The sequence below is a fragment of the Adelges cooleyi genome, unplaced genomic scaffold, assembly GCF_023614345.1.
Source record: "Adelges cooleyi isolate 19-005CV unplaced genomic scaffold, UGA_ACOO_1.1 ACOO_flye_CR_arks_rails_tigmint_CR_PRNA_21, whole genome shotgun sequence".
Lineage (NCBI taxonomy): Eukaryota > Metazoa > Arthropoda > Insecta > Hemiptera > Adelgidae > Adelges > Adelges cooleyi.
In genome coordinates, this window is record NW_026095871.1 from 7210445 (window position 1) to 7234957 (window position 24513).

The window sequence follows — 24513 nt, forward strand, 5'->3', positions numbered from 1 at the left end:
ACTGATAACAAATATGTGATAACATTTATTTGATAAAGATTTTTTCAAGCCAGCCAATAATAGAGATAAGAGCATACAGTGAGTCCCAAACCACACAATAGATCCCAAACTCCCACGACTTGAAAGCAATTACGCCGTATACTGACAAGTTAACAACTTATTTGAACATTTATGTCTTCAATTAATTATTAATTATAAAAAAACATTACTTCGTGCACCGCATGATACAACTATAGTTAGTTATAACATGCAATAGTTGTTGTTCGGTACGTTTGCAATTTTTTTTTTAATTCTGAATTATTTCCTTACCAAAAGATTCAAACGTGGAATACTATTAATTAATGTTGATTAATCTTTATTCTAAAAGAAGTTAATCCACTTTGGTCTGTCTTCAATAATCGTAAAACAAATAATTGGATAAGCAATGTTATCTACCTTGTGGATAACTATTGCTTTTGGAATGGCAATAGCCATTGGCATTAGTATGTATCTACAACATTTATGATAATTTTTGTACTTAAAAATCGTCATTAGCTTATTGTCTTAATTACTGATTAGGTACGGCGTTTGTAACTACAAATTTTAGAAGCATACAACATAATCATCAACGTGACAACAGCGATGATGAGTTTTTTGACGCACCAAGCGATGAAGAAAGTCTTGACAATGATTCTCCCCTTCCACCAGGATGGAGATAATTAACTTTACATTTTTTATACCTTACTTTCTTTAACTTAAGTTTATAAAATGTCTAAATTTACATATAGAATATGAACAGCAATAAAATTTGAACAAAACTAATAAATTAAAATAAATAGTAATTTAAGAGTTTACTAAAGAGGGATAGTTAGTTTTATTTATATCTTTTCGTACTATAACTGGAAGTTTAACAATAAGTTAAATATGTTTTATACATTTGTTATATTTAATGATAGTTGTGTCGATTACTTCAATAAAATGTTGTATGATCAATATTGCTGCTTTATGTTAACTTATATAGATTTCTGCTACTCGGTACTTGAGGTAAAAATTTACATTTTTAAAAACACAATGCCTAAAATATATGTTGCTGACTAAATAGCGAGAACTTGAAAAGGCAATAAAAAATATTAACCCATCAATAATGCAATTTTTTTATAGGGTTCACCTTTTTGTTTATTCTCAATAGAAAATATTTTTTTTTTATGCAACCTATTATAAATATGTAAATGGAAATGTAGTTTAAAAAATTAACAATTGTTTTTTTAATTTTATATATCTTTATTAATCAAACATCAATATCAACAATAATAGTTAATAAGCTGGAGTTAAGTATAATACTATAAGAATTTTCTGACTTTTAACAATAAAAAAATCATACTATTTGTTAGGAATGGAATAATATAAATTTATAACTTTTATTTTATTTTAAATAACATTCACAATCTGTACATAAAGAAAAATAAATAATAAGCAAATAGGTTAACAATGTAAATAATGACTTGGAGATTACGAGTAGGGCAGCTATCTAGTGATAGGACCCTTAAGAGATTTATAACTTAACTAACAATATAAAGGCATAGTATATGTAAGTATCGAGTATGTAAAATGGAATACAGTAAACAATAAAAATAAAAAATAAATTCTCAAAATTCGCCTTCCAAATTGTATTTAATAAATTATTATTTTCAGTGATGTTTAAATGGTTTTAAATTTACAGATTTTCTCTAATGTTTTGCAACACAATAACATGGTGACTTCAATAAATGTTTTTACAATAAGTTTATACTTATCATTTTTTTTTTATCAATATATCAGCTGCATTTATCTATTTTACAATATACATATTAATGCCAACCAGGAGGTAATTGTCTTTCTGGCTCAGTAGATATAGTAGAGTCAGAATTTGTCAAAGTTTTTACCGATTTTGATTTAGCTTGAGATTTTGATGGTGATGACTGTGAGGAGGACGTCGAGTTTCTAGGAATTGATGATGAAGACGATGAGTGTCCAGGATTTTCTTGGTTTTGTGAATTATAATACGTATACAGGGCTGCTCCTTTAATAGCAAGGAAAAAATAAAATAATAATAAAACTAGATTATTTTCATTTTAATTTCTCATACCAGCTCCAACTAGTAAACCAAGTCCAGTTCCTATTGCTGCATATTTCTTTGAAGAACCACTATCGTTTTTGTCTCCCATTTTAGCACACCTTTGGATAAACATGTCGACATTAATTGTTATTCTTAAGGTTTTATATCATAAATACATTGTTAGACATGCATAGCCAGTTATCGTTGACACTAATAGATGTCTCGTGGGGAGTCTTGGAACACTTCGGAACTGAGTTTATCTAAGCTGAAGTGTTGACGATTTGAAAAAGTCTAGTTTTCAGATAGATAATAGGATTTCATATAATAATCTGGAGATTTTGCAGGGACCAAAGATATGTTTTTCATTTGGAAAAGGTACCTAAAGGGACAATAATTATTGTTGGATTATTATTTCATCGGCAACATTAACGGGCCACAATGAAGTTTCAAAATTAATTGTACGCCATTGATACACTATTGTTTTAGTCATTTTTCGTTTAAACATCAAATCGATTCAGCTATAATTTGCTACTTACGTGGACGTTAACACACACTTGGTACAAGTAAGTCGTGACACGGCTACAGTATTTATGTTGACTGTTAAATGTTAATACTTTATTATTATTGTTATTATCAGAGATTAAATGAAGTTTCATTTTGTCTGTGTTATCACAACAAACAGTACACACCGTTGCCGCCAAGAGCGCTAGTATCGAAACGGGATCAGCCATTTGAGAAAGATAACTACGCATAAAAAATGTAGGTCGCCTTATTATGTTAATTACTATAAATTACTTCTGTAATTATTACTGATTACTGGTCGCGAATGGGATTTCACACAGACATTGACCGTTAACATTATTTTAATTGTATATTTATAGAACGAGATAGTTAATTAGGCTATTTTTTGAGAGGCGTTTACCTACGAACGCATTATCAATATTATTGTAATATTAAAAATTACATTATAGTAATATTATTACATTATAATAATATCTGGGTAAGCTCTGTTATATATTCATACAGAACCTTGAACGAATAAAAATAGTACAAACGAGAATGATAAGCAATTGACATTTACTTGTTTATAAAATATTTATATATATACCGACATATTTATTTGGACTTTAAACATCTATACAGCTTTCAAGTTCAGAGTCATAGCCACTTTAATTTTGCCACTTCCACACTAGAAGACAAAAACTATCTCTTTACGACAGTTCTACAAGTTGAATTATGTCGTTTTGATTTCAGCTTCAACAAAAGCTCTTATGTCTTATGCCCAAACTATTCAAGTCTGTGATCACAGTCGCTGTCTCGAAACGACAATCATTTAGTTTTATTTTACAAAGCAAGAAGTTTATGAAAAATAATAAAACAATTAAAAGATGTGAAAATTACCAACGAGACCACAATAGTTTGTTAAGTTATTAATTATTTGTTTTTTTTTTGTGGATTATCATTTATACACAGTTACATCTCATAATTGGATTTGTTTATTACATACGAATAAATTACACAAACGTTCATTATAATAATATCAGTGTTATAATATATTTTCAATGAATGTTTAAAAATTATACAATGCGTGACATGAATCATAATCTGGATGTTATGTCAACAAATAACATTATTCAAATAATAATAATAATAAAAAGAAATGAATTGCTAATTTATAACACAAAAAAAATATTACACTCCAGAGAAAAAAAATTAATAATAATAAAATAATAATAATTTATAACTACACAAATTTAAATTGCGACCTAAGTGACCTTCTATTTGTCTAAGCAGGCTATTTATGTTCAAGTTGGATCTATGTGAACACTGAAAATTTTATACATTCAAAATTGGTCCATTTACACATCATAAAAACCTAAAATAAAATATTTTTTTTTACCCATATTTTTTTTTTTATATTAAATATAATATAATTATTATATATTCTTAATTTAGTATTTTTTTAAACATTTATTTTTAAAATTTTTAGCTACATTATTGTACTGAACTTTAATGTATACATCCTGATATTATTAACTCTGGCGTCTATATAATTTGTTATTAGGAATTTCAAAAATAATTATAATTAATAATAATAGTATTAAAATTGTTATTATTATTATTATTAACCTATAACAACACGTTTTAAAGCAATATTATTGGAATTATGCGACTAAACTAAAGTATAGTTTTATAAATTTAAAATTTAAACATATTACACCGCCGACCGGGGCACACAAATAGTTATCGTCAAAATAAAAAAAATTCAGAGAAAGACCGTGGTAGAATTAAGAAATATTACATGATAGTCTGAAATCAATGGGCAGAAATGGAGAAGGCATTGGTTCAATAAAAAAAATTAAAAAAAAAAAACAGTTATTTGAATGACTAGATGTGCAAGTGAAAATAAAATATAGTGGTCACACAGATCTGAGAGCAAGCTCGGAGAAGGATGATGAGAGTCATCGGATTGATGGAAATACACGTAACACAAATGCCCCTCACAAAAAAAAAAAAAACTAACATAAAATCGACTAAATCGTTAAATATAAAATAATAATCTAGGATACAATAGAAGAGGTAGTAGACAACATTAGATGGAACGCTTTTGTTATGTCAGGGCAAATTATCTTGTTTTTTTTTTTGTATTAAACGACGGGTCGTTCAAACAATATACATTGTTTTTTAATAAGACCCGTCCTATAAAGTATTATAATAAGTCATATATATAATAATAATGTTATTATTTTATCCAAAACATTTTCCAGTCAAAATTTGTTTATCTAAGAAAAAAAAAAAATACCTTCAATCACAATGAGTACATTGCGTAATAAAATAATAATAGTAATAATAGATGTAGTTTTTGCTACGTAGAGCTGCCGACGCTCTTGGCGAGTACTCTGTTTGCCGAGAGGCAACGAATAAATTATAAACGTTAATATTATTATTATTCTTATTATTATTTTTTATTATAATATAGAAACACGCTGTGCTTTCGAAGCGGTGGCCGCACTGTTGACTCGTTTAAGTGCGTGACTTTGGCCGAATGACTTTTTGTCACAGGGATTGTTTCTTCAGCAAACGCTTTTGCCGGCAGTCGTACACTCGGCGGCAGAAAAAGATCAGATCAGCCGGAGCGCCTTCGGCTGGCAGCTGTCTAGCTCTCGGGTTAGCCTCTATCAACGGCGGCACGACGGCTTTGCACAACACCAAATTCTCTTGCACCGATTTCATGTGCTTGCGGTACCTGTAACAAATGGTTATATTAAAAAAAATTATTACACATAAACACGGGAGTATTCAAAATAGGTGCAAAGGTCGAAAATGGGAAATTAGATAACAATATTACAGGAATTTTTATAGTAACCGCGTTTACACCGCGTAGTCGGGGTCGCTAGAAATTACATCGGCATTGAACTCGTTTTACTTAATCACACTACAATTAACCTTTACGGATAAAAAATACACACGCGTTTCTCGAATGGGATTTTTGCCACGCCAAAGTACTATACTTTTTAGCTTCGATGCGAGATGGCCAAGAAGCTATTGGTTTTTTAACACGGGAATGTTGTTGGACTGGACACAAGAAAATAGAAATTTCATGTCGCCATTTTCGCGTTACACTTCAATCGGAGATAAGAGATAAGAAATTAATGATTAAAGATAAAAAATAAATGATAACAGACAAAAGTGATAAGAGATGACATATCCACGATTAAATGAGCGTATTTTCGCGAAGGTACCAAAACAGCAAACGGTTTTTTGCTGTTTACCATTTTGGCAATGTTTTAACGAGCTGTTTAATAAAATGTTGCTCTCGTCAGTAAACAGCTTAATCCAGCAGTTCGTAATGTTTGGTACCTATGAAAATGCAAACAATCCTTATCAGTCTAAACATATTATCCCAGAACGCATCAGTAAACATGTTCGCATTAGGTACTACCGTGAAAATACGCTTAATGTTTTATGTTTATCCTTGGAGCGGAGAAAATAAGAAAACACGTATGTCATACCTGCAATATTCGTTGAAAGTCAACACGTAACACCGGTCGTCTATGCACGCCACGCTGTTCACGTCCCTGTGCTTGGAGGCGAACAACTCGTCGGGCATGTCCGCCTTTTGTCGGCCCTGTTTCGTGTGCTCGGGCCTGTAGTACCACATCAGAGACATCATCATTTCGCCTGGGAAAACCACGCCGATTATAGCAAGCAAAACAGGTACACAAGTTCTGACGTCTAAAGAACTATATTATTATAACAGCTCCACTCACCGTTGACCGGATCTTCCCACAGGTTGGAGATTTTCGCTATGAACGGCAAGTCGTTTTTGCGAGAACCCGACTTCAGCAGTACACAGTCCCGGGCGTAGATAGTGTCGCCTTGCATGTGACGCATACAAGGGTAACATTTCCTCAACACCGGTACGTCGTCGTTCTGTACAAGAAACACAACGCCGTTAACAACACACATCCTCGCGTTTACTTAATGCCACCTACAGATTTCACCGACCGCTCGGATAAGTGCCATCGTGTTGTGGCAAATGGATAAATTATAATTGAAATGTTAAACACAAACTTAAAAGCCAAATACTTTAGAGGGGAATCTGTCGGTGAAACGGAGCGGCGGCAAAAATTATTTAAATGACAATACTTGCCTCTAGGTACACCGGTCGTTTAGACGGTTTTCCCTGCCACATCCAACCGTTGGACCATCTGGGCGCCAAGTCCTGTTTCTTAAGTCGCGACAGCTGAGCGAATTCCTCGCACATTCTCAGGTCCCTTTCTCGTTTCATGGCGTCTGCAAAATCAAACAAAACCGACGGTTCGGTGAAAATGTGAAAAAGTAAAAACAAATATAATTTTTTTTATACTCACCGGTCAACTCTTTCTTGTGGTTTCCGTTCTTCCGGTCTTTCCGGCCTCTCTTCGTCTTTTTCGGTACGTTTTTCTTCTTGACAAACGTCTCGCCGACCATTTCGTCAGCGTCGCTCTCGTCGGTCAACGCCGACCGCACTATCTGTTCGTTGGAATTGACACATTCGACCGGCTCGTCGCACTTGTCGTCGGTCGCAGACGACAAGTCGGCGTCGTCGTTTCGTTGGACCGACGGCGGTCGGCCGTCGTTGTTGTCGGCGGCGGTGGTCGTCGATTGGATTGTCTCTCCTTCGGCGTGATCGTGTTGCTGCGGTTCGTCTTGGAACTTGGACTTTTTCGCAGAAACGATTTGCATCGGGTTGGGTTTCTTCCTCTTGGCTGATCCTTTCATTATCGCTTTATTGTTATCATCGCCGTCAACGTTGTTGTTGTTGTGGTTGACGGTCGGGTCGCAGTAAACAGTCGTTGTCGTCGTCTCATGGTACTCCCTCGGCTTTGTCGACAAATCGATGGTGGTCTGCTGTTCGTCCACCGATTCGCGGTCCTCGTCGGTCGTGTCCACCTTGAGCGTGTAATACGAGGCGGACACGTCGTCGTCGACCGGTTCGATTTTCGGCACGATCTCCGGCTGGTGGTCGTCGATCGGTTGTTCCAAGCCCAGCACGGATTGGCTGAGCACCTTGCCGATGGCCAGGAGTCCGGTGGCGTCGCACTTTTCTTCGGTGGTGTTCCACTCGGACGTGGGATTCTTGGCGGCCAACATGGCCGGAGACTGAGGCGCCAGGTGTTGCACGGAAGCCCTGGCCGGGCTCAGCGGGCTCATGCACCAAGGAACTTGTTTGGACGGGCTGCACGACGATCCGGACCGAGCTGGTCGGGACACGCCGGCGCTACCCCTGGCCGGGCTGGGAGGCCCTAGGGCCCGGGGCGGCTCTTGTGGCAGCGCCAGTGCCACAGGAGGTAGCGTAACGACTGTGGTAGAATGGTGTTTCGGCCCCTTACTGACTGCACCAGTAAGCGGGCCAGTATGGACGTTTTTTGGATTGGGACACGATTGCATTGGGCACGGGCACGAGTGGTAGGCCGGGTCTACGTACGTTCGAGGTGGCGCCGGTGGGTAACACGACGGCCCGGGGGGACCACCATACGGTGAATAGTACAGCGGTTGAGGCGCGGGGTACGGGTCCGGCTGCTGCGGCGGGTGGTGGTCCGGACGATCGCCGGCCCGAGCGGCCACCAACATTTGTTGCTGCTGTCCGGGCGACCCGGGCGGTGCTGCCGGCGGTCCGGGAGGATGGCCGTAATACTCGTGGTAGTACGTGGGAGGACCGACTGCCGTCGGGTTGTACGGCGCCGGCCGTCTGTGGTGGTACGCGATGTGATGGTAAGGAGAGCTCCGGCTGTGGTGGAAGTACCCGGGCTGATGGTGCGGTCCGGGATAGGCGCACGGGTTGGGCTCCGGCAAATAGTGGTGTTGCGGTACCTGTGGCGGCGGTGGCGGATACTGCAAGTTGGCCGATGCCGGCGGTGACGGGTAGTACGACGATATCGGCGGCGGATGGTACGAGCTCTGCTGTGGGTAACCGCGGTGGTAACCGGGCGGCGTCGGCGACGACGTCGATCTGGCCGGTACCACTTCGGTGTCCGACGTCTCGGTCTGCGGCGGGGCCGCTGTGCCGGTAGACGAGGGCGGTGTAGGCACTAACGGCGGCACCAGCGACGACTTGACGTGCGGCGGGTGATGCAAGTGCAAGTGGTGCGGTAGAATGTGGTGCGTAATCAACGGACCGGCCGGTTGGTAGTACCCTGTAACGAGAAAAAAACACAAAACGTTAATAAACCCTTATCTCAACGAGAAACTATGATAACGGTATAATATTCCAGTTGTTTCAGAGAGACGGATAAGTAAAATATTATGAAGTAAGCGAAAAGCTACAGTATGACCAAAATAACAAAGTTACATTTCAGTTATCATATTGCCATAAGACATTTTGATCTATATATTATTGATACTGTGCAGTGTTTAACGACTTATAAAAGAAAGTATTTATTTGTGTTAAAGGTGGGCACACTGTCGGTGGCCTTCTTAATCATCATTTCATTCCAAGTACAAGGCATATTATAATATTACACGATGTTATAGCTCTAAATATTTTTACTCTAAGAGTTGTATTCGGTGTAAGAATAATGGCGGTTATTATTAACAGTCGGAATAGATTTGCCGGTAGGTTTTAACAGCGGCAACAAAACGGGACAAGAACGATCGACGTTTGATTTAAATTCATGGTAATTCGCAAAGAGATAAATCGGCCAGTCGGGTTTTTTGCCCGTTGATTTATGCTCGCATTGTTTATCCCCAAAGGTGGTGTTATAAATAATTTGTTCTTTCTCGCCCGGTGTAAGACGCCGGCGTCTCGGCCTATATACTGTTTAATGAACAGTGTCCCTTCGGACAAAGTGCCCACATTATTATAATCCTAGCAGGAATATAAAATAAGTAAAAATGAAAATTAATACAACGCAGAATAGAGGCAAACAAAAAAACAACAACAACCGTCTATTAATATTTAAGTAACGATATACACACGAGTTGTTTGTTCGAAAAAAGGTCGACCGCCCGTGAAATCCTTTGTAAACTTTAAAACCCGATTAAAGCGTGGTGGAAACGCCTCTTGCAAGTTTATTAAAAAACAGTATCCGATAATTAAAAGGCACGATAATAATAATTATAACAACAACAGCAACCACGTTTTGATTTACATTACAGGGGTAACCGCAAAAATAATAACCATAGTATAAAACAAACGAGAAGAAGTTCTTATCCTAAAATAGGAAGCGATTAAACCAACTAGATTTTTACATACACCTAATTGGCAGCGCAGGCGAAATACACTAAATATGTCGATTTGTTTTTCCATAGTTTAATATATACATGTATACATGTTAATAAAAATATTAAATTCACTTAAATACAGCCGGCGGAGATTTGTTTTTTATACACACTTACGAACGCAATAGGAACGAACGTCTGGCACAATAATAAATTGTAATACAAGATTAACTAGTTTAATTAATACTTAAAAGAATTAAATAATACAACCGGTAAGAGTACTTAACGTCGGCTAAACAAGTTCCGTAGGAAATAATCTTAATTAATCCGCAATAAATATTATTTAATTAACGTAGGAACATAAACAAAACCCATTTAGATTTATCTGTCAACATGTTTTCGTGGAAATGGTTCCATAGTTATTTTGCAGTACATTTAAGCTATACCAATTCTAATTATCCACATACAGTAAATTTATGATAATTAAAAAATATATATTTTGTTCGGAGTTTTGGAAAAGAAAACTTGTAATCGATTATCTTCTCTTGATTTTTTTTTTTTTGAAATTTGACAATCCTTCTAACAATCTTAAAACGTTGCATAATATTATGATAGCCGTGTTATTCGAATATTATCAATATTTTTTCGTTTTAAAACGTAGTACATTAATATCAATTTATATTTGTTAAAATAATTTCCTAATGGTTTATTTTTATGTTTCGTGAAAACAATTTATACTTCACTTTTTTATCTTATTATTTCTTAATTATTTATTGTACTCTTGTTGTGTTTTATTACCGTATACTTGAGCCTTTAAATTCAAAGAAATAATAACACTTCAGTGTACAACGTGATATATATAATTATATTTAATTCTATTAAACAAAACATATTAGCGTGTATTAATATATATATACTAAAAGTACTTAAGAAAATACGGTTAAGAACAACACCAATAAAAACACAGCGGAATGAAATAGAATATTTTCAACGCCATCACACTAGTAGCATTTGTTTTGCCTCTCGTCAGAACTACATATTTTGATTAGCTGAAAAGGGTCAAAAATTCACATTCAATTAAAACTCTCATTAAAAACCCCTTTCTCATAAATAACCGATTCAGATTTTTGGCTGTTGGCCGACTTGACACCGGTGTGGATTGAAAAACAAATACTTATCCAGCATGATCGTTTAGGGCACGTCCATTGTTTAAGTAGGACGGCGGTCGAGTATATTCCAAATAATAATTACACTTCCCCTGTTGTCACATACGACCGATTAGCACAACCACCGAGTCGTTAACGCCGCTTTCCATGAATAATACGGGACCCTCTCTCTCTCATCGTGTGTATGTTGTAGACTAATATTATAATGTATCAAAGCCGCCAATACGGCACAAATCCGCTTTGAGCACACACACAGACCGGCGCTGTTAATTAGACCGGACGGCCGATTGTCCATTTGCCGCTTCTGTATAATATATTATACACATGGTCCGAAAACAAACACAAAATGGCAGAAATTTCAACGCCAAAGAGCTGACAAAGTGTAAGCGTGCACAGAAAAAAAATATACACAGTTGGTCCAACACTAAATGTTTAGTCGGATGTACATTTTATTTAGTTATACCATCTGGAAATAGATTTAGTTGGGCCGACTATAAAAATAATACTGAAACATGAGTTCTATTAATCGGTGTACAAACTAGACATGGTTTTCCATTGAGCTCATAACCAACGGCGTTTAGGCGTCCTCTCTATCGCTGTTATTTTAATAGTTATTTTGTAAGTATTTAAATCATTAACTACTTTTAAGAGGTCTACCTACAAAATTATTACTGCGGTGTAATAGTTGAATATTTTCGCAGCATCAATATGAATTCCGAATAGGACACATACATTTGGGTTTTTTAACCCATCTTTTATAAGTCTTTTGTGAAGATAGTATTTTTTATTTTGTTTTTTTATAAATGGTGGCCAATTGTGTTTTTAGGTGCACACGAATCACTTAAAAACGAAATGAACCATCATAGCCGCCAACTATCAGACATTTTTCACTCTGAAGGCGGCAATGGCTAAAAACAGGACATATTGATGTTTATAATCAACGCTGAATATTAACATTGTTATCGTCGTTTGCTTCTCGTCAGGTTTACAAAATAAAAATGTTTTAAATAACGTTAAACCACTCTTGTGAGTACACATTATACCGTACATTACCCAATTGGCAATTACCTAATGACTATATTTTTAGTGTTTACACTAAACAAACGGTAACCGAATACCGTTACCACCCCCGCCGTACTGGGAGGTTTTATCGCTTCAACCCCCAAACCTTGTACATATTGTACTCGGTTTGCGGGCAATAATGTTCTCTATACAATATTATTACTTGTTTATTAGCAATATTTTTTACTCGTTCAATCCTTTCTTTCCGGTAAACACACGGTCATGCGATTCGGTAACACAAACGGCACCACACAGGGCACCACCACTTCGGTTATAGGTTGACACCGCCGGCTGACGCATGCGTTTTATCATAATCAATGACACATCCGTTTTGTTATTCCAAATAGTAGCAATAATACAATAATATGATTTACACAATCGCAACGAACGAGACGCGGTTTTTTCGGAAAGTAAACACCACGGCACACGCTTTTCTTGGAGCAAATCGATATATTTTATTTTAATGCACGGTATACAACACACAAAAGCGTATACACAATAATAAACATACACCGTGTAAGAACTCGACGCGACGGTAAGTATAACATTATAGTGCGCGGGCCGCCCTTAAATAAAATACATGATTGCAAATAGTTTGCCGAAGAAAAATCCAAAATATTCTCCCTCCCTCCTTCCCCTCTCTTACACTTATTAATCGACTGCGCGGTCTTGACCTTTGCCGGACCGCTACTTTGGCTACCTCGAAACACCCTCGATCAAAAATGGTCCAGCCCCCAAGTAGTACCCGTTGAGGTCCAGCGTCGAAGGCTTATGTGCAAACAAATAACCGCTTTAAATAATGCTATTGCAATATTGACGGCGGCATGTGTAGAGTCGTAATTAGCTATGCGGCGAGTCTCACAAAAGTTATTGTTGAAATGAATATAATATAGATATAAGTACATATATATATTTATGACGTCCGTCGGCGGTTATCGTTTCCACACGTAAGGTTAAGGCGACTGCTGCCGTTGGACTTCTATATCGATTGGGGGTGGTAGTTATTTATTTTTTTAAGTTGTGGCACAGAAATACTACAATTAACCGCACGGAACAAAAACTAGGACGCGTTATGTGTGTCAGGAACGAACGAGTTTCGGTTGAGACCCGAAAAGCAATTATTAATTAAAAATATGCAAAAAAAAAATCAACCTAAAGACCGACTACGGTCAAACCCCTAAGACTTTGCACGAAAAAGCGAAAGAAATATGTACGTTAATTGTTTAGGTTGTCCACGTTTGTCGGTAGTACTGGATATGTCTTAAGAATATTCTATACACATTTGGAACTCAATTGGACTTAATAAGGAGCCCGGTAATTTTAAGTTGTGTTTTTCTCGATTTTGATGGGGAAGGGATGAATTTTATAAATTTTTAGTCTAATAAGTAGGTACACCTTCTTATAGGTACGATTTGTGATCTCAAGAGCTGCTACGCGAAGAAATCGGTTCAGTGGTGTAACTGCAAATTTTCGCTTCAAACGGAGTCACATCGTTGGTTATTTCAAAATTCAATTCAACGACGAACGACAGCTGTTGTAAGTACAGTTTGTAGTGAAGAGAGCTGGCCAAATTTTTGGATTCTTTTTAAGTGTTATTTTCGAGTTAACGGGGGTTTTTTTTTTTGAGTTCAAGTTTTCGTCTTTAGAAGTTCACATTACAAAAAAAAAAAAAAAAACGCTCCTCCGGTGGCCGACATAATATTGTATATAAATAAAAAAAATAATATTAATACCGTTTTGTCATTACCGCAATATGTGTGTGTGTGTGTATACCGTTGGCAAGAACCGTTGTTGTTGACGTTTGGTGGCGTTCGAGCCAAAACGCAGTAGAGTGAATTTATTTTGCGCATTCATATGGGCACGCGACAACCAAAGACGTGCCCCCCCCTCACCCCACCATCACTTAGCTACAACGACCGCCTTAGATCTTATTTTTTTATATATATATATATTATATACTGATATGATTTGAGCGGGGAAAAAAGGAACCGGCCAAAGCAAAATACATGTACATAGAGAAGAAAAAAACTTGACTGTAATGCGCTTACACAGTATGACAGCAACGTTTCTGTATTAAAAAAAAAATAACATTAAGCAAAGTAATTGCGATTTTTTTTTTTTTTTTTACTGCCGACGACGATAATATATATAAATTGCACAGAGCAAAACAACAACAACATCAACACGGCCCACGCACCTTAACACCGGCGGACTCTTCTTTCTTCCACGCGAGATATTTGTTATCTATATAAAATATGCGAGCAGTAATAGTATTGTGCGCATCACACGTCATCCGCCCGCTTTTCGCCGAGACGATAATTAGGTAAATGATTCCAAAAAAAAAAAAAAACAACCACGTGTGTTCATCATAATAATACAGTTTCAACGTGTGTAAGCGCAGAGAACAGGTGGGGGTATATAATTTATCGAGCACCTATAATATCATCAATCGGTATTGTCAATATTATTTATTTTATTGTACAAATATCGCATAATTCAAATGTGTGTTATTTGCATTTATAGAATATTTTTTAAGTATACAATATATGCTCCAGTCAAAACAAATTAAAACGTATACGTTTCGGTGATAAAGTTACAATTACAATTTTGCACGAACCTATCGAGTACATACTTGATACTTGTACACGGTATAAAAAAAAAGTACCAATGCCCATCACTGTACATACAAATCCGTATTTGGACCGACTAAACATTTGGTTGGACCAACTAAATGTGTAGTTGCTTTAACTCAATATTTAGCTGGCCCAACTATTTATATTTAGTTATTTCAACTGTAAACAAGTGCCTTCTTGTTCGCTAAATCCTATAATCAGTTTCTTTGAAGCGTCACAGCAGACCCATATTTACTCCCAAAGGCCGCTGCATAGCCTAAGACGATCACGAGAGCGTCTGAACTTGAAAAACATCTACCGACTACTTATTCTGCGGTCTACCTTTATATATACAATATATATAAACCGCACTTTGTTCAACGTCCCCAATCAATCATTTTGGCCGAGCTATACACGCGGTATATAATGTGCATAATAATATGTAACTTCCAATACCGGTACGGCGTGTAGTAGTAGCACAGGCAGCAGCACTAAAGGCGGTATCGAGCGGCTTTGCGGGCGAGCAGGGACAGTCGCCGATTGCACAATATCGCGGGCTAAACGAAGCGGTAGAAACTCCTCTTGCAGGGGCCATACGTCGAACCGCATTAACTAACAGTGACAATACTATCCATATATAATATTATGTGATAAATATCGGCTTAAACGACCGTACGCTACACAACATTGGGCGGCACGCAACGTTCACCACGGAAATATCCAGAGAAAAATGTCTTTTTTATTATTTCAACTATTTTACAACTGGTTTACACACACACGCGGTAGGTAACAGAATCAACGACGACGCGGTCACGACGACGATGGCAGCAACACTGAGACCTGTGCCTATCCGTCGGGCGACGGTGCACTTAAATAGGCCGAGGGGGTAGTGGTGAGGGGCTGGAGCGGATTAACACTTCCCGGAACGTCTAGAACATTCTGTGTAGTCATCGCCGGGCATAGTGTTAAGTATATATAATATAACAACAACCGGTCTGCTACCACCTCCCACAAAATATAAAGATCATCCCCAAACATTACACACACACACAAAACTGGTCGGTCGCACGTTCATAAATGACACAACAACAATATCGGGTACACCGATATTGTGTATTGTGTAATAATTACACTTGACGAAACTCAGAGGCGCCGCCTATAGGCGGTATACCGGATGTACTATTATTATGCGTTAAACAAAGACAGAAAGAACCGATAAAGGGGATTGTACAACCCCTCGTCTACGTTGCCACAGAACTCGTATAATATGTTTATGGAATTGAAATCGAACCATCACAAGTAGTTGACATTTTGTTTGGCTTTTTGGGTCTAAAACGTCAAAAATATCAGACCGAATCCTTTTAAAAATCAAATCACGACAAAACCGACAGTAAAAATTAACCTAGTTAAGATAGTTTGAGTCCAAAACTAGATAAATCATCTTGTTGAACAAAGGATAGAGCGAAAGCATTGGAAATGAGACCGAATCAATGGAAAATTGAAAGTATCAAAGTTTTCGCTCATCCGACTTTTTTGTTTTTAGTTTCGTTGTTGATTTTGAAAATTTACCATTATATTACTTTGCCAATCCTCGAGAAACAAACCATCTGTTCAATTTTGTGTGCGTTCAATGAAAATTTGAATACTGCGGTAACAAACAACAGTCAGTTCTGCCATTCGACATATATATATATATGGTTATGGGTGGGGTACCGCCGATCGGTGTCCTTGTGCGTTATCAATTTTATTGTAGGACATGAGCTTAGCTGCTGTTGTTTTCACAGAAAATGGGACAGTCGGTTTTAGCTAATTTGATTTATGGTTTCTAAAAGTCTGTTAGACAACATTTGTACAAATAGTTTACATTTTGTTAAATTTTAAAATATTTAAAAATTATGGCAACATAATTATTCAATAATGCGTACCATACACAGCGTATGGACCGAGTCAATTTGCCTGGCATGGTAAAATACTTGAGCAAGTTCACAGCCAAAGTTTGTTTGCCGATTAATCGATTTTTGTTCATATGTTTAACTCATAAAATTCAACAACGAAGGTTGTATTTAGGTTGATTGATACAAAGGGTAGGTATATGTTTGATAAATAACGCTTAAGGAAAAAATACATATTTTATGAAGCGTAAACTTCAAACGTTATGAACTTTGTTATTTTAACGATTTAATATTTAATATTATGCTCTCGGTTTGTAGACATTTTCAAAACTATCGATTTTAATTTACTAGACCATTATTATTATTCCATATAGTTCAACCACCCAATAATTATTATTATCATTCAAGCACTTAAGTACAGCAATAGTCCTTTGTCGTTTAATTGAATAATATGTTGAAAAAACAAAAAAACTCTAAAATCAAAATTAAACGTTATTTGGCACTCAATTCGCACTCAACCCATACAAATCGAAATTCCAAAAACTATCTCCAGACTTGGCCATCCGTCAATGTAACCCACAAAACTGCTAGAGTTTTAATTTTTAATAATTGTAATACCAACGATGATGTTAAAAAGTGTGCACCAAGTACAAAGTTCTTTTATAACGAGATCAATTATTATCATTATTAATAGTTGGATATTGGAGTTTCAAACAACAATTGCCTGGACGCCAAGTCCTCGGCCACCTAGATAAATTAATAATGGGGGTTGTTTTCGTAGCAATCCGAAAGTTCTGTAGCCGACGTCAATGGGGGTGGTGAAAAACCGTATCGATTTCTCAATATCTCTATGCAGTCGGATAACGCGGCGACCAAGACGGGCAGAGATCTCGTGCAAGTGTGTTTGGGAATAAATAAAACAACCAAATGTGCGCCCTATGAAAAATAATAATTATACACCGTTTTCTATATATAGGCGTACCCGACACAAACGAGATTGACCAGATCCAAAACGGCAAAAAGAAAAAAAAACGAAGATCCACAAGTGTGTAATAATTATCTTATATGTAATCTGTATAATATATTACATATTATATTATACACACTACCGATTCTACGGTTTCAAGGTTACCTCGTGCGCAAACGGCTGTAATAAGAATGACAAAAATATACAGGGTGATGATGTTCGAGTAAACATACACCGGGGCAAAAGCACGGACGGTCTACCGCCCAAACGGCATTAGCAGGTGTTTACACCGTCGTCACAGGCATTTAAGGTTATCTATCTCATTGCGCCACGCACAAACACATACGTTGTATAAATTACAACGCGGTATCATCATATATATATATATAATACCTACATACTAAAATACATAGTAAAATGATCGACAACAAGAAAACGGCGTAGCCGCCAAAAACAAACAAAACGGCACGCAATCGGATACTACTACAAACACGGAGTTTAAGTTTTTTTAAGACACTATCTCGCCGACAGTACTCAACACCTTCTACACTTTTATTCGCCCAACAGTATAGGTAGGTAATATGTGCATTCACAAAAATTATCCAATAAGGAGAGACGACAAAGCTCTGAGAAGCAGCTTCATAACGGCACAACTTATTTTTGCAGTATTTAGTATGCACTAGCCAACGTATATCCATCAAAGACAATCTTGTGAGAGACACAAGAGTATGCGATCGAACGATTAGTGTTATTTATTTAAATATAACACTCCGTATCCTCAATGTAGGGTTTGGTTAGAATAGGTGTACATACACATAATTTATGTTCATACATTATTATTGTTATAACCGAAACTCGTTATGTCATCAAAAATGTATTCCCGTGAAAGGCCTTGGGGGTCCGCGTGTGTATAATAAATTCCAATTGCGTGCCAACCTAAACTCGCTTAAAACGCATCTCAGTTGCAGTTGAAATGTTTAAAAAAAATAATAATATATACATAACGAAAGGCACCGATGCGGTCGAATGCAACAACGCCAACGCCGTTTTCGATATCGCTCTGTAGATAACATTGAAAAAACAATACACTAAAAATGTATGTGGTCCATAAAAAAAAACTGCATGCTTATACAGGGGGGGCACTGTTTAACGTCACCGTTTATGACGGCCACCGAATTAATCAATCAATTAAACAGTAACACATATTGGTTGGCGTCTTATCGGGTTGGTTGCTTCGTCGAATGATTGCAGCGACTAATACAATATTATGTTTTATTACCCAAACGTGCCATATTGACTTTCCAAACGGATATGGTATTATAAAAATGCATTCTAGAGTGTTTAACTTTGAGAGAGATGTCAATCCGAACGACCAGCCGTACACAGTTACATTGGAATAACAGCTACAATATTAATTACACCCTTTGACTTGGTAGGTAACTATATTGATTTTTACCAACATCAAAGGTATACTGAAAAAAATGACCGTCGCGGTTATTCTGTCTGGCAAACAAAATTAAGTTTACTCTTTAGAACTTTATTTCATGACTTTCCACGCCAATGGGACAAAACTGACACAAACCAAACCACTTAGTAGTTTAATCCGGCAAAGGATAAATGTACACCTACCGTGAAGTGCAAATGGCGAGAAAAGCCATTTTCCGGTAAATTTAGGTCAACCCGGTCTTAAGAACGCAACACCGTAGAGCTACTCGGTAATCTTGATTCAGACAGTAACTTGCTTGTACATACATTTTAACTGTACTCATGAGAACTATTAAAATCCCACGACCGAATGGAAATGAATTATAGCTTACGGTGTCAGTATAGGTTATATACGATCCATGTTAAGAAGAAATTTAATTAACATGATTAATGACAGTTGATATTTAAAAGCCTAACGCAAAAAACAAGCCAATGGTTTTGAGCAAAAGATGAAGAACATACTTATAATAATACCACAACGACATTGGAGTAGGTGAAACCGAACAACTAAAAATTCCTAAAAGACAGTGGTAAGACTTATCTAGCATAATTACCGCCCAATTATAAATTAATTAACAAAACATAACCTCCCTACTATAATATGACCCTCAAATAGTTGTTCAACATGTTTTACAATTAAAACTATTTGAACGAGGTGTGAGAAGACAATTTAAAAATTTTAAAAAAAACGCTATAAATCATAGTTACACTTCAAGGTAATTTTCTTACCGATTGAGTTTCTAGTACCGAATTTCATAATAAATTGATACTATTGTAAATTTTTTTTTTACTCTTTTTGATTATTTCTAGTTGAGCCAATCCGCGTTGGATTTTTTTTTTTTGAAAAGTATGTTTCAACAACAATTGTAACACTAACGAGTCAGTGGACTTACTTACTCAAGTAGGTACCTACATATGTACTTACTACACGAGCGGAAATACAGTAAGGCGCGCTTTCTCAAAAATAATAACAGGGGTGAACGTGAAACAACAACAACGGATCATTTAATGTACTTGCGGTTAGCAAAAATGAAGAAGTGATTGATGAACCAAGTCGGTTAAATGCGTAGAAAGCAGCAGCGTCTGGCGCAACGTCGACGAACATTAATAACAATAAGTTGTTTACAAGATTGTAAATAATAATAATAATAATAGTAATAAGAAAACGACGACAAAAGTATCAGGGTCGCATGCACCGCGCTCCGTGGTATTGCGCAGTGTCTTTACATTCGACGGGACCACGTGGGACGGAAGCGTCCCTTATTTGCGGGGTGACTCGCGCCGCAAGTCCGGAGTCACGTTGTCGGCCACGTTCGAGTAGATACAAGAAAATGCTGGCTGGCCTTTTTTGTTTTTTAACGCTTATAATATATTAACGCAAGCACAAGACGGACAAAGCCTATGTAGGGCGATTTCGTTTATTATTTATATTTTACTCACAATATTACGACGGTTTTTTATCTCGGGCTCGCGCTCAAAGCGAATATCCTCAAAGTTGCGGAGTTTTACAATCCGGTCGACACCACAATATGCAAACAAACAATAAAATGCCGTCCCGGTGACCGGACACGGTTCTGAGGTCCGATTTGGGGGTCCGGAAACGAACGAGAGGTGTGCGACGGGTCACAATGGTATCGTGTACTCACCACACACGGGCCATATTATAGATATATATAAGAAGCGGAAGAGATCACACGAACACGCGACCGACCGGATAGCGGGCACCACCGGAATCGCTGACCGTTCACACTTGTGTGCGCGCCTCTTGGTGGGATTAGTATGGTTGTAGCGTCGTCACAGGCCACGGCGGCGGCTGCGGCGACACCGTGGTGGGGGGGACAGCGCATGCGCCCTTCGTGTGTCGGTGCCGCGCCAAGGTGGTAGTATGGGCGAGGGGGGCCGAGGGGGGGGGCGCCGCCCGTACTCGGCGATGGCGCGTATACCGAGTAATAATAATCGGAATACGGCGCGGGACGAGGAAAGCCCGAGCGGGACACGCCAAAGCAGACGCACCGTCGACTTTTGACTTCTAGCCGCCAGCCGAGCGGCGTCTTCGGGGGGAGGGGGAGAGCGGCAAGGGAACGCCGCATTATTATTGTCACTCGCGTGTTGCACCACGTCAGCAATACGGTATTATTATTATTATCACCATTATTATTATTATTATCTTGTACTAGCGCGACAAAGTCGTATAAACGACAAACGTTCCCCGGGGCGCATAGAGAGAAGACACAATCCGCGCGATTGTAGGGTCTTACACTAGACTAGCTTGTGTGCACTACATCTATTATTTCAAAGACGTCCACTGAACTGCAAGCTGTTACCTTTGATGCTAGTATATATGATCTCGGACCGAGACGATCGGATTCGTCGTTTTGAGCACACTCATATAATATAGTACACACACATGATACAAAATGTACAGAAAACTGAGACAACGAAGCGGCGCAGGACGTGTGTGTGTGTGAAATATATGTAAGTAACCATGCCGCCGGTGACGCACGTTCACTTTTGTTCGTTACAAGTGTCAAAACGTCTTATCGTTTAAGATACGAACCTATAGCGCCCTATAACAGCAGCAGCTATCTCTCGCGCACCTTCCAAGTGGTATTTAATATGGGCGTAAGACCAGATAAGTCCAAGGAATAACCTTTTTTTTGCGGGTACGTGCTACGTGACTTTTTCAGAGCATATATATATATAGATATATCAAAAAACACAAAACATAAAAGTGTTTGATTTCTTCCTCGGAGTCGACGGTTTGAAGATTGTGATTTACGACGATAATGATATACATATATAAATAGATAAGCTCATCGCGCGCGCACAAAACGTGCACTTAACCGGAAAAAGCCGGAGAAAATAATATCGTTACACGGTTTCTTCTGGTTGAAAAAAAGCCGTTTGTCTTATCTATGTGTACATTATATATGTCTATATGTATATTTCATCGGACACGAAAGCAGCAAATCGCTGCTGGAATTCCGTTAGCACGTTGTACCGGGCAAAGATAGCGTCACCCGGATTTTATTTTCCTAATCACAGTCCAATCGACGAATTGGTCTTGTCGAATCTTTTCATCCCTCGTCCACCCCTACAACCCCTACTTTCGTTACACAGCTTCGTAAGCCGGACGTCAGATTGTCGTGAAATTCCCACCCCTCGCGCACAGGTAGCTTAAGTGATAAAAAAAATACACACAAAAGGTAATCCGGCGGTTTCCGGGGGCCGTTCATTAACAGAATAGTTTTTTATTTATTGCTATCTATCTGATATTTATGCAGAAGGGTGGTCACTTTGAATGTAAACAAAAAAAGTGACGACCATTTTGTAAAGACCTATATTTAGGTATTATGTGTTATATAAAATACTATAAATGATAATACCGGAAGGCCAAAGTTAATTTGTATTGACTCAGAATTTTACCTCCAATAACAGTGTTTCTCATATCAAGAAATCAAAATAGCACTATTCTGAATCGATGACTACACTGAAAATTTAAATTTTACATTGGCTTATCAAATATTAACTATTATCATACGTAATATGCATACGGTATATTTTTTACAATATATGGCTACACTGACATTGAGGGGAAAAAAGTGAGCACCTAAAGACTTAGCCTTCCGGTATTGTCATTTATAGTATTTGGTTATATCTATACACAGCTAAAAATAATAATGTATAAATAGATATAACATAGAGGTTGATGCATTTGCATGTTTTTTAACGAATGGTCCAAAAAAAAAAAAATGGTTGATAAGCTCAAACAAATTTGAATTTCATTTAAAAGAAGCCAAATTAAAAATTCGTTTTGAATATTTTTTTTAAATTTGCAGCAAATTTTGCATGTTTTTAAGTATATTATAATAGTAATGTTTGTCTAAAAGTACCAATTAGCTAATTTTTTTTTTAAGTTATATTATAACTACATTAATATTATCAGATGAGGGGGGAAAAAAAGTTTTACAATTATTGTGTTAATAAAATTTGTTCCATTTAAGTTTTTAAAAAATAATTTTATGCATACAATTACACTTCAACGTAATAAAAACTGAAAAATATTTTAAAATAAAATTAACACATTTTCTTAAGTCAGTATACGCAGGAAATAAGTGCATAGTTGGTCCTCTAAAATTATGGAGGACACGATAAATGTCTAGTTTTAACAACTCAATTATTAGTTAGAACTAACAATTCAGTTGGACCAACTATTAATTTAGTTATTCCAACTAGACATTTATTATGTCCCTATATTTAACCATAATTTTAAACGGACCAAGTACCAACTAAGTAATTTTTCACCGGAACCATCATATTTTGTGTAAAAAAAAAGAATCGTATAATTATATCGGTATATACTAATAACGCGTTTGTACGATGGCAGTCAAAAGTTGAACGGAATGTGCTATCCGGCAAATTAAATTACACCGAAACAACGTTGTTGCTGTCGTAGTAATTAATATTTCAATTGGTGACATTCAAACCCTCGGATCGACAAAGGGGGCGACAGTGTACAGATAATTCGCCCTCCTTGAATAAACAGGATTTTTCTCGAGTAAACGTTCTGCCGAGTCGTTTTAATTATTATTATTATTATTATACATTGCACAACGACAGTCAATCAACGCCGCGCGACACGGTTAATATACAAATGGCCAATTAACGGCACACTGCAGTTGCTGTGCTATTGCGACTCGACAATTTCCATTTATTTTTTTTTACCTTGGCAATAACAACAATATCGTTGTCGTCGCCAATGATAAATCATAATAAATAGTTCTTGTTACACACTTATGTCGCAGCATTTTCATGTATACGTACCAAACCGTCGTAAAGAACCACAAATTATACCTTGTTCGCCAATAACCGTTCGGTATAATAATATGGGACGTTTAATAAAAAAAAGTGAGCACGTATATCATATCAATACCGCGAATGAGTTGCATTCGACTGGAATGCGAAATGAGATTGTTTCCATGTGACATGAGAGTTCGTCGTACTCGCGCGTACACACACTTCTCGGTGTGCAGTTAAGACGTGCAAGAAAGTTCTTCTGAAAGTGCCAACAAACACACTTGGCGATCACCAAGAAGTTTTTAACGGCAAATACATCTTAGTTCAGAAAATGTTTGAAGATTAAAACAGTTTTGGGTTGGGTCTCATTAGTGGTGGCCAACCTAAAAAATAATCTAAACGGCGTACATAAAAACTACTATACATTAAGTCAGCTGATGTATAGGTATTTTATTTATCATTTGTGCGTTTTGCTCAACACAAGTTTGTATGGACTTTTTGCACAAAGCTTTTATAATACATTTTACTAACAGTAATGATACAACTGTACTATAAAAAAATACAGTTTGACCGTCCAAAAATTATGAGGATTAGTTTTAGGACACACTCAATGATGTTGGCCGAACTACACGTATAGTTGTTGCACAATCCTAAGTTTCAGTTGGCTCGACTATAAAATATGTATTGTTGTTGGTATTAATTTTAACTCTATGCATGCGTTTCCGAGTGTGGAAAAACACTATACAAATGTAGC

The 24513-nt window shown here is 37.1% G+C and overlaps 1 protein-coding gene and 2 long non-coding RNA genes across 3 annotated transcripts in view; 1 reads left to right on the forward strand and 2 right to left on the reverse strand.

Annotated features, from left to right (window-relative positions):
* The first annotated feature begins 90 nt into the window (after positions 1–90).
* LOC126834583 (uncharacterized) lies at positions 91–974 on the forward strand. The gene is made up of 2 exons (XR_007685083.1): positions 91–482; positions 559–974. It is a non-coding gene; the product is annotated as an uncharacterized LOC126834583 (long non-coding RNA).
* A 309-nt stretch (positions 975–1283) lies between these two features.
* On the reverse strand, positions 1284–2753 carry LOC126834584 (uncharacterized). Its single transcript, XR_007685084.1, has 3 exons — positions 2611–2753; positions 2105–2193; positions 1284–2038 (listed from the first exon to the last, which is right to left on the reverse strand). It is a non-coding gene; the product is annotated as an uncharacterized LOC126834584 (long non-coding RNA).
* A 1914-nt stretch (positions 2754–4667) lies between these two features.
* Positions 4668–24513, reverse strand: part of LOC126835006 (proteoglycan 4-like) — a 91425-nt gene continuing 71579 nt past the window's right edge. Inside the window, exons 5-9 of the mRNA XM_050567271.1 lie at positions 6949–8754; positions 6729–6871; positions 6346–6508; positions 6088–6256; positions 4668–5321 (exon numbers count right to left, since the gene is read on the reverse strand). Coding sequence (XP_050423228.1) covers positions 5132–5321; positions 6088–6256; positions 6346–6508; positions 6729–6871; positions 6949–8754 — 2471 coding nt within the window. The 3' untranslated portion in view covers positions 4668–5131. The remainder of the gene's footprint in view (positions 5322–6087; positions 6257–6345; positions 6509–6728; positions 6872–6948; positions 8755–24513) is intronic.